The sequence below is a fragment of the Populus euphratica genome, unplaced genomic scaffold (assembly GCF_000495115.2).
Source record: "Populus euphratica unplaced genomic scaffold, PopEup_1.0 scaffold39.1, whole genome shotgun sequence".
Classification (NCBI taxonomy): Eukaryota; Viridiplantae; Streptophyta; class Magnoliopsida; order Malpighiales; family Salicaceae; genus Populus; species Populus euphratica.
The window spans coordinates 196,273-208,022 of NW_011499897.1; the positions used below are offsets into that span (position 1 = coordinate 196,273).

General features: G+C 33.5%; 1 protein-coding gene across 2 annotated transcripts; it reads right to left on the minus strand.

Moving 5' to 3' along the window:
- Positions 1–2,883: 2,883 nt before the first annotated feature.
- On the minus strand, positions 2,884–5,403 carry LOC105132170 (MATE efflux family protein LAL5-like). Of its 2 annotated transcripts, XR_843551.1 has the most exons (2): positions 3,455–5,403; positions 2,884–3,243 (listed from the first exon to the last, which is right to left on the minus strand). XR_843551.1 is itself a non-coding variant. In XM_011035500.1 (1 exon), exon 1 carries the CDS (start codon positions 5,136–5,138, stop codon positions 3,558–3,560), a length of 1,581 nt encoding a protein of 526 aa, XP_011033802.1. In that variant the 5' UTR covers positions 5,139–5,403; the 3' UTR covers positions 3,275–3,557. The 2 variants fall into 2 exon arrangements, 1 of the variants encoding a protein (XP_011033802.1); XM_011035500.1 differs by lacking the exon at positions 2,884–3,243 and having other exon boundaries at positions 3,275–5,403.
- Between the last annotated feature and the right edge of the window lie 6,347 nt (positions 5,404–11,750).

Consider the following 11,750-nt stretch of genomic DNA (forward strand, 5'->3'; position numbering starts at 1 on the left):
GTCCTCTAAAAGCCAATGCTATCTTATTTTACTAAATAAACTTGATTAAAAAAAGAATTAAAATAATGAGATTTGAATATATGATAGTTTCATTATTAAGATTTTAATATTATATTAAAGAATTATTTCAATAAAAAAATTAAATTATTAGATGAGACTTAATATATGATTTGTGTTATTGTCTAAAATACACAGTAAAATGTTCCTTGTATTATACTCTTAAATAGATGTAAAGAAACATGTTAGGTTTCTACTGGTTTTAATTTCAGAAAACAAATATTGATTAAGAATTTAAAAAAATTATGAGAACTTTATATGCATTTTTTATTTTTATTTTTTAATTTATTGTTTTTACTTTATTTTAGAAAGCCAAAATATGACTAAAACATTGCTTTTTATTTTTTTTATTTATGTTGAATTTCATAATATTTTTTTATAAGTTCTTATGTATTTATAAAAAAAATTCACGATAGAAATTAAATTGAGAAATCATATCTATGAAAAGAAAAATACATGTGTACTCCTTCAAGCGTGTTTCATGAATAAATTCACAATCATTCTCTCCATTATATGTGATTTACAAGGCCCAAAATACTCACTATAGAATTTTGCTAATTAATTTAAGATAAAAGAACTTAATCAAAATTTCCTTATTTTTTTAAATAAAATCAAAACTCTGGGGAGTGCGAGCAAAAAATTTGAAAAAAAGAGAGAAGAGATTCCATATGTATATAATTAAATAAAAAGAAATGGCAAAATTATTTAAGCAATTTTTTTAATTTTTCTTTTAACTCTAATCAAAATTTTCTCTAAAATTAGAACCAATAGAAAGGAATCTAACATGTATCCCTCTCTATACCTTTAAAAGTTAAAATTAACGATTATTTATATCAATTATAAACGGGGAGACATATGTTATCTAATGGAACAAACCATATAGATTTAATTTCTCCGATTAAAACTAAAAGGGAGTCTTAATTATATCATAATTACGTCTAGAATAACTAAACCCACCAATATATCAATATCACAGCTAGGCGTGAGAGAATTAATAATGCATCAGAACGAGCTTGAATTTGTTTATAAAATTAAAGGGTACTTAAACGAAAAGAAACAATGATTAAACTATAAGCTACCAACTAATCACGCATGAACGCAGCCGTCCCAGTCCCTGCTAGGCATGTCGGTATTTTTATTTTATTTTTTCTAGCATGTATTATCAATGTTATCACACCAACTTCTCACTCAATTAACATACTGTCAATTATAAAATCCAACTTAATCTTTTTTTAATTATTTGCTTTTGATCATCCGAGCCCAATGTTTTTACACAGTCTAACTTTGATTTAATCAAGTAAAAACAAGAAAAACATTACTAGAAGCAGCCGACGGCCTTGCTATGTACATGGGACGGCCGTTCCATTTTTCCAAAAAGACGACGGTCGGTGCACTTGGCTGTCTGCTTTTTGGTAAGACATGTTTAGGCAGCTCATTAATCTATAGGATAAAAATAATCGACGACGGCCAATGCATGGCATGGTAAATGTGTGCGTGTGCAATCTATATCTTAATCCATAGGTATTGACTTCGTGCTTTTGTAAATTAGTCATACATGGAGCAGACGTGTGTGTGTCCTTGATTTGTGATGAGCAGACGGCCAATGACGCGGCCGTCTTTGCAATCTTGATTTTTTTAATTCTAATTTTATCAATAAAATCTAAATTAATTTTTATTAAAATTAATTTAACTCATTAAAAATATAATCAAATTCTTATACATAATTAATATTTAATTTAAATTATAATTAAATTATATTAACCTATTAAAAATTTAATTATTTTTTAAATTTAATTTTTATACAAATTTATCTAATAATTATTTAATTAGATCTTAAATCTGTATTATTTTTTTAATTTTCAGATACAATGAAATAACAATTAAACTTCAAATTTCACTCAAAATTCTAACTTGATTATTCTATATATTTTTGAGACCTTCTCTGCTAATTTTATCAGATTATTAGTTTTTTGTTATTATTATTTTTTATTTTTTACAGGAAAAAAGATAAATTTAGGAAATAATACAAAAATAAATTATGATAGTTATAAGAATTATGAATGAATAATTAAATTTAATCAGTTTAATTTTAATAAAAATTCATGTTATGTGAATCATTGTGTGAATTGGGAATGAACTGTGACCAAAGTGTTTTTTCCCCCCCGGGCGGCAGGGGATTTCTAAATAATTCCCGGAAAACTCCGTAGAAAATCGGCATCCCACGCGTTAGTTACTGGGGCATTTGGAGAAAAGAATGGAATGGGCCGTCTAATCTACAGTGTGTAAATTGTTTTAGCTGTGTTGGTGCCGCAGGTCGCTTGTACCTCAACCGCGCTCATGTCCCCTTTTCAAAAGACACCTCCGGTCAACCTCCTTTTCCAACTGAAATAAATACGTGCTTCGATATTTATAACTGCATGAGTCATCACATGCAAACTTAAATGTGTTGCAAGTTTCTTCGTGTTTTTTTTTAAGAAGAGATTTGTTTTGTTTTTTTTTCTCCAGAAGAAGAAGTCTATTATTTATTTTTATGGATTATGGAATATTGCAACCATGTGGCTAAACATTTATTTTTTCATCTCAATTAATTTTATTCTAAGAAATCTCTCAAGAAATCCAAAAAAAGGAAGATTATTTTCAATGAAAAAAGATGGGTTTTAAATTATTTTGCTTACTATTATTTCTTTGAAATAACGACACACAACCATTATTAAGTTGCTCTATTTCTTTTTTTATGGGCATATACCTGTATTTTTAAATTGTACACATTGAGTTAATTGCTTCTTCTACACAAAAACGTTATTACCGTTTCATGATTTAACCTTCTTTCATTAGTCAGATTGGTTCTAACATTGTGTGTTATATGCAAAATTAAAATAAATGAGAATGCACAAATCTGCTCAGAAAAAAAAAAAACAATACGGAATTATTCAGAGGAAGCTAAAAAAAGAAGGAGAGGGTCCTGGTGACCCGATCCAAAGAGTGGGGGCATGGTGAGAGAAGAGTCGTCTTTGGAGTCGGCAGCCATAAAGTTTGGCCGGTCAAACTCCTTGGCTTCTCTACCCCATGCGATGAACTGCTTGTGGGCGTACACTCCACACTGGAATCTCAAGTTTTAGATTCCAGCTGGGATCCTTCCTGAATAGGAAATTTGTTATGCGCCAGCCTCCTTTCCCAAAGAACACACTACCATCCGAATAAAAGAACAAAAAGAAAATCAAACAACAAAATTATATTCCCATTGTTACTTTCTTTGTATTTGAAGCAACTAATATATTCCCTATCTCTAAATTTCAACTAGTTTCATGATCTCTTTACAAAGTACTGCAAAAATTTAAGAATAAAGGGAATCCTAATGATAGCCGCTGGGAAAGATCGCCGAAGAATGAAAACTCACCTCATCATCCTCGCAGGGGTTTACGGGAGACAATGTGATGGCAAGAACACCAATTGAAATTCGTGAGAAAATATATATGTGGCACCATCACATCGGTTACCAATCAAACCAATGACTCATTACCATCTAATGAGCTGGATGAATTCTTGGGATCTTTCAACTTCCAATCCTCTTCGTTGTGGTCAGCATCGTTAGATACATTTCCAGTTAGTTCCTTGGCTCTCTGGGCTTGGCATTCCCAATCTGTTCTAGCCAGAACGAACAACATGGTCACGACACATGAGCCCTGGGCAGCTAACAAACCCAACCAGAGTCCTTTGAAATCAAAGCCAGCATAAAAACTCAACCAAACAGCAACAGGCATGCCCACAAGGTAAAAGCATCCCAGATTAATATTCGCACCCATTTTAGGCCTTGCCGTGCCTCTCAAAACACCACAACCTGTTGTTTGCGGGCAATTTCCAAGCTCACAAAGGCCAATTATAGGCAAAACCATTGATGTCAATGCAATAATCTCTGCATCTTGAGTGAACATGCTAGCCCAAATCTTCCTCACCATGACAGCAAAACACAATGCTGCAAATCCCAAGACAAAGCTTGAAGAGAGACCAACAGTAGCAGCAAGCTTGGCCTTTTGAGGATTATTAGCACCTAGTTCATTGCCAACTCTTGTTGACACACCAAAGCTTAAAGAAGATGGGAAAATGTATATAAAAGCTGTGGTTTGAATTAAGATTCCCATTGAAGCAACGGTAGCTGTTGGATTTAACAATAGCCCACAGAGTAAAATCATGATCTCATACCACCACCATTCAAGGCAAACCGAAATGCAGCTTGGAATTGCCAAATTCAATAAAGATCTCCACCCTTTTAAGCATTCCAATGATATCCCACCCCAAGTTTTCTTGTACACGCCAGAGATCATAACGTAAATGACCAATGATCCTACAAGACTGAAGTTAGTCCAAACTGCGCTTAACGCAACGCCTTTGATTCCAAGATTGAATACGGAGACAAGAAGGTAGTTAACAGGTATGTGAAGAAGAATAGAAAGGGTTGCACAAAATGTTAGAGGCAGAGTAATTGACTGACTCCTGAGATATATACGCAAAGGATGCAAAATGGATTGAGCAACAAGGTCAGGGAGAGAGTAAAGAATGTAGAGTTGTGCTTCCGTGGAAATATCATCTTCTTGACCACAAAAGAGAAGGATCTTTTTCATGTTGAACCACAATAAAGCAATAGGGATGGAAACTAGAAAAAGCAAAAGAATTGTTCTTTGCAAGGCGAGGCCAAGAAGTTTGTATCTTTTGGCACCAAAAGCCTGTCCACAAATGGGTTCCATTCCCATGGAAAGACCGGAGAGAATAGAGTAGCCAGTGATGTTAGCAAACCCAATTGCCAGTGAGCCACCTGCTAAAGCCAGTTCTCCTTGGCGACCGAGAAAGAGCATGGAGATCATGGAGCGAGAATATAGTAAAAGACCAGTTAATATCATTGGAAGTGCTATGTTGGCTATGCATCTTGCCTCTCTGATTGCAAGAGCGAGGTGAGTCCTCTGTTGATTTTCAAATGTTGGGTCCTTGGGGATCAAAGCGGTTATTAGCCTGTCAGATTCCTGTACTTTGGATGATGGGTCCATTTTGCATTTGCAAGAATGAGAAGGTGAAGATAACTGGCACATACTTGTGGACTTAATCGAGAGAGAGGTGGGGAGAGGTGATTTGGGGTTTTGGGGGATTTGAGGGAGGGGAGTCAAGGAGAGGTTTAAATGGAGAGCTTGTTTGGGCACGTATGGACATAGTGATCTTTACTCCCTAGACGGCTTTTTTAGACCGATAGAAAAAGAAAATTAAAAAACAGGAGGCAAGGAGGGATATTTATTACTTTGTCAGAATTTAAGTTTCAAGTTCCAACCGAGTCTTGGAAACCTTTCCAGGCGTCCTTTTATGACCGACCACGGTGACAATGTCGGGGCCTGGAAAGGGGAAAGTCATCCCAAAAGGCAGAGAGAGAGATTATGTGATGACAGCTTCAGGGGTGACAAATGGGGTTACAACAGGTGTCAGGTATTTATGAGAATCAGTAACTCCATGATTTCTCAATTAATTAGTTCTTGGCATAACCACAAATACCTAAAGTCTAAAGAGGGCGTGCGAGCGTTCTTATTACAAGGCATGAAGAATGTTTTTGCGCCTTGAACGCGCAATGAAGAGGATAGGCTCGGGGTTGTTGTCAACAGAGACATATTTAAGTGGTGGACGGTTACATAAATCGGACCCGTTCTGGAATACTAGGGATCGAGCTTATACCATTGAGCTGGCATCTATAATTTGTTTGCTGGCCACATCAATTCCCTGTTGGCATGAGTTAAATGATTTGTCTCAAATTAGTGCATTATGTCTCATTTTGCGGGACTCCACATGTAATAATACTATGGATCCAACCAAAGTTGATTGAAGGACGAGACCTTTGAGTTGATGTAAATGGGGGAAATTAACATAAAACCACTTAATATTTAACACCATCCTCTCCTCGGAAGATGTTTCAAATTTGAAATCCTTAAAATGTTTTTACTCTTGCAAATGTACCGAAAGAGACTAATTAAGGTCAAATTCAGTTTATAAGTAACTTGAGATATCAAGAAAGTAGGTTTTTTGTTTTAAGTAGGTCAAGGAAGGAGGTTACCTTGTTACGTTTTGCCAAGAACAATAAGTCTCTATGTAAGCATGATATTGGTGTCCAAAAAAAAGAAAAGAAGCCCCTGTCAGTTTTTGTTAGCCATTCCATCAATATTTAAATCACCAAAATAATATTTTCTCGTTGGTTTCATTGACAAAACCTAAACATTGCTTATAAAATTGCCAACAAAATCCCAAGATTGACAATAAAATTTCATCATTGATTTTGTAAAAAAGTGCTAAAACTTCTTAATTATTCTGTAAATTTTCAATGAAATGAGTTCTATATTGTTAATGAAATCATGGATATATTTTTTTCCTTGAAAGTTTAATATTTTTGAGTTATTTAAAAAAATTACAAGAAAAAAGCTTTATTAATTTTATTAGACATAAAAAATTTATTAAGTTTAATATTAATTTAAAAATAATTTTATAACAATCAACATATCATATCGATACACAAATAAAAATAAAAATAAAGGGAGGACATGTTGAGGGAAAAAAGAAAAAAAAAACCTCTTAGAAGCGGGGTCATGTATAGCCATATATGACTTCATTTTTTCTCGATTATTTTCTATTTTCTTCTTCTAATTTCGCTCAATCTATATTCTATGACCCTCGTATTAAATTCTGACGTTGATTGGCTTAACCAAGTTGTTGTGTGTCTAGATTCAAAGCAGGAGGACTCGGTCTCATTTCTCCGACTATCAACCACAACAAGTGAGGTCTTTTGTTAATTGCATGATAGGGATAGAATACAAATCCAAGATTTTAAAAGCTTCGGAATATTATCACTGAACAAAATACCAATCAGCGTACGTGCAGGGTGCATCAAGCTTCGAATTAATTTCAATATTTCCTGATCTATTATTGTCTGAACCAGCAACTTTGATTTCTAGATAGCCATAAGCAGTCAGGGACATTCTGCTAATCTTTCATTTAATAATTAAGGCGGTTAAATAAACTAATTAAGAGAAACATGCATTGTCTATCATCTCTTGACTCGTTAAAACCTTTTGAGATCAAAGTTGCTGGTGTTAAATATAAGAAAGGAAAATGTTAGGGTTTTATTGATATTGTATAATGTAATTAATTAAAATAATTAAAAAAATAAATTCAATCTAAATGTAAGAAAATTATACATAAACTAAATAAAAAAACTAAAAGAAATATAAAGACTGCCCTATTTTTAATAAATAATAAAATAAAATAATCCTATATTTTTTAACAGCTAATCTAAGTAGATCAACTAATCCGTCAATACCCACAGAAAAACGAATTTCTCCGCCACTAACGTCGGTGTAAACAAGAGAAATTAATTTACTTGCAATATTTTATCAGAAGCATGAATATTCTTTGAAGTGGAAATTTGCACACCTGACCTGAATATTCTAGCACAATATTGGAGCAGCCATTTTCAACAGTCTACAGTGTTTTGAAATTTTGCTGCAGAAAAGAGTGGCTGTTTCTAGACGTGTACGTAACGACCGGCGGTGTGATTGGCTGCTAGTGGTGCCCAATTAAGAGCTCCAGGAATTTTCTCGAGTCAATTTGGCACGATGGAAAACAAATTTCTTTTTAATTGATATTTAGAGAGAAGTTGAAATAGTCAAATCCGTTAAATATTTCTTGAAATTAATTATCAATTCTTTTTCATTTTTTAAGTGATATAAAATTTAAAATTATTTTTTGAATGGTTTTAATTTATTAATATTAAAAATAAAATTTTAAAAATAAAAAATATTACTTTAATATATTTTCAAGTAAAAAACTTTTTAAAAAATAAATATTATCATAAAAAAATATATCCATCACTATCAGCTATATATATCACATTAAAAAACAATTCAAGGGTTGAATTAACATTTAACCATAACATTTACAGCCAGATTCACTCTCAGAATCATTCTTAAAATTATTTTTACTATTATTATTTACTGTTTATATTATCCTTTTGTTCTTAAGAAAATTTGTTCAACAGTCACAACCCCAGCTTTTCAAAACTATATTGTTTGGATTAGAAAAAATTGAAACCAGTTTTAAAAATTTTACGAACAAACAAACAAATCTTCAAGGCAAAGTATAAGTCTTTGCTTGTCATGGACTCGAAGCCCATAGGCTGGAATTCAAACTGGCTTTGAGCCTTGTTTTCTATTGTAAAGAAAAAAAAACTCACACAGTAAACAATTCTAACACAAAAGCAGATCCAAGTCCCCAACAACTTGAAGGCAAATTAACTCAATCAGTTCCAATATATTGAAAATTCCTGATCCACAACGCATACAAAGCCTTACTAAGCAAGTCTCAGAATAAAACAAGAAATAAATTCAATAAAATCCTGTTAGGAAAACTCGGAACAACCGGACATCAATTTCAAACTTAGCATCATCTTCATAAAAATACTTGCTCCAGTGAGGATGGTCGCGCCACACAGTGGTCATTTCTTCAATTGGGACACCTTTTGTCTCAGGCAGCAGTTTGTATATGACGATGCTCATGACAATCACACAGACAGCAAAGCAAATAAATAAACCGACTTCAAGTGACAAAGCATTGCCGTGAAGATTTGTGCGATTACGAAGGTGAAGATCATGTTTACAGAAACAGTGATACTTTGGGCAGCTGAACGGACTTCCAGTGGGAAGATCTCACTAGGCACTAACCAACCTAGAGGTCCCCAAGACCAAGCAAAGGCGGCAACATAAACACATATGAAGACTACCACGGTACAAGCATATCCATTAGAAATCACACCTGGGTTTGCACTCGATCCAAACTTCATAGCAATGGCAATTGTTATGACAATCTACAAAATAAGAGAGAAAATTAAAAGAGCAAAACTTATGAGCCGCGTGCATTTCAGAAACGCAAAGAATTGAAGAAAGATAAATGGGAATCTCGAATGTATGGTGGAAAGAAGAGATGTGGTAACAAACCTGGGAAACGAGCATTTGGAGACCACCGTAGAGGAAAAGCTTTTACCTTCCAAACTTATCCACCGTTGAAATTGAAACAAAAGTTGCAAGCATGTTAACAATACCAGTAATGAGAGAAGAAAAAAGAGAAGCATTGCTCCCAAAACCAATGGTGTTGAACAGAATAGGTGCATAAAACACGATCAAGTTCATGGCAGTGAGCTGTTGAAACATGGGAATGCAGAACGCAAAGAAAAGCTGAGGCCCATACTTCCTTTTAAATATGTTTAACCAAGCATGTTGGACCAATTGTGCTTTCGCACTAGCCTCGACAAGATCATTGAACTCCTCATCAACATTATCAACCTTGCGGAGCTTAAGAAGTTGTTCTTTAGCTCTATCATAATTGCCTCGTTCTACCTCGGAATTCGGAGTATCAGGAAGAAGGCATGATCCTACAAAAATTATCAGACCAGGAACTATCGCGCCACCCAAGCTCAAGCGTCATGCCATTTCTCCTTCAATCCACTTAGCAAAGGCAAAATTCAAAAAATTGGGGATGAGAATACCAATTGTGATAAACAATTTGAACGTCATATTGAGAGCACCTCGATATTTACAGGGAGCCACTTCAGAGAGATAAATTGGCACTGACTGTATACAAGAACAAGTATAAAACATATATATATCATTGGCACACTCTACATCACGAAAATCTTAAAAATTTGTTCTATCATGAAAAAGAATGAATTTATGGTATCTTATTTTATTTTTTTAATTGAAAATAATATTATTTAATAAATCATTATCTAATATTATTGTCACTAGTAACTTTAACTATTTAACAAAAAATTTATAGTATAAGATTGGTTACATAAAAAAAAAATATTATTATCCTTTAAATGTTTTGCATGAAGCAGATTGCATTATTGATTTTGTTTTAAATTGCTAAACGTTTCTTAGTTTATATTATGATAATTTACTTATAATATTCCTGATTTTGATGTTAATGAATATTCAACTACGAGTACTTTAAACTCTGGTGTTGATAAATATTATGTAGTTATAAAATAAATTTAAATTAATATTTTTATTTCTGACTCTAGCATGAGTTAATAAATAAATAAGATAATTTTTTTTACTCATCCATATTTTATTTTAGCTAAATGAAATAAGATACAATATAATAAAATAAAAATAAATTTAAATTAATATTTTTATTTCTGATTCGAATATCAATAAATAAACTAATAAAATAAATTTATGTTATTTTTATTTATGCATACATGTATTTTTTTTTTTTAGGTTGCACTAAACCCAACCGGTTCAATCTGGTCACTGGACTAAACCAGTGACCCGGCTAGGTAGCCTGCTACAGAAACAAGAATGAAGTGAATTATAATTCACTTGCTACAGTATAAAATGAACTATAATTCACTTGTTACTGTTACTGTAGCAAGGAATTATAATCCACAGCTACTGTAGCTGTGTATTATAATGCAAAGGAGAGAAGGACTTACCTGTGGTCTGCTGCTCCTGAAGATGAAGACGAAGTTGAGGGCGGTCGGTGCTAATCCTTTTTTTTGTTCCTTCTCTATTCTTCCTCCTCCTTTCTTTTGTGCTTCTCTTGTTCTCCTTCACGTCTGTTTTTTTTCTCTTCGTCCTCCTGCGTTTGTCTCCTGTTTCCCTTCATTTTCACGGCCTTCTCTGTGCTTCTTCTCATCTTCTCCTTCGCTCTTCTTCCCCTTGTTTTTTTCTCTGTTTTGTTCTCTGTTAAACCTCTTGTTCTGGGTCTGTTTCTCGTCTGTCCCCCTGTTTGTTCTTTTCTCTAGCTTTTATCAAGCCAGCAAACGTGGAGATGATCTTGGAAGTGAGCAATAAAACTGGGGGCTTGGACTGCATCGTGTCCCACGATCTGCAGTTGCAGATTTTCTGCTGAACCGGTCTCCCTTGGGTGAGGAAGAAGGTGGAGAATAAAGGATACAGAAACGGTGCCATTTTCAACTTTCCCCCTAAACTTATAACATTTAACAATTAGGTCCCTGATTTCATTAGCTAAACATTTCCAGTTTAATTAAATCCCAAAACTTCCAATTTATATTGTGTTGCCCAAATTTCAATTTATTTTTTATTTTTATCATTTCACACACATTTGTTTTTAATAAAATAGAAAGAATAAAAAAATTGGGTTATGAGAATCTGTTTGAACAAATATAAAACATTAAATATCATAAAAAAAAACTTGGGAGTTTAAGATTTCGGGGTTTTCAATATATACACATTACTACTAAATGACAATGATAGTTTATAAAAAAGAACAAACTTGAAAAAAATTTTTTACCTGATTGGCGCATCCAATGCCGAAACCAAGTAACAGCCGACCAATAATAAGCATGGGAACATTCATGGCTAAGCCATTAACGATAGCACCAGCAGCGAAAAGTAAGCCACTAGTCATCATCGTAGGTCTCTGTCCATACTTACGAGTTTGCCATGGATGCAAATATGGACGAAACAAGGGCAGCTAGATATAGTGACGAAGTAAACAACGTCAATATCTGGCTATCAAACTTGCAGTATTGATCATCTGACGGTTTGACAGAGGACTCCCCCTAGTAAACATCGGGAAAGAATTTCTTCAAGAAAACATGCATAGATGTTACACCACCTGTACAGTTAATAATTATGTTTTTTTTTTTT

Coding starts and splice junctions, on each gene's coding strand:
- LOC105132170 (XM_011035500.1), bottom strand. CDS start 5,138: ATGTGCCAGTTATCTTCACCTTCTCATTCTTGCAAATGCAAAATGGAC.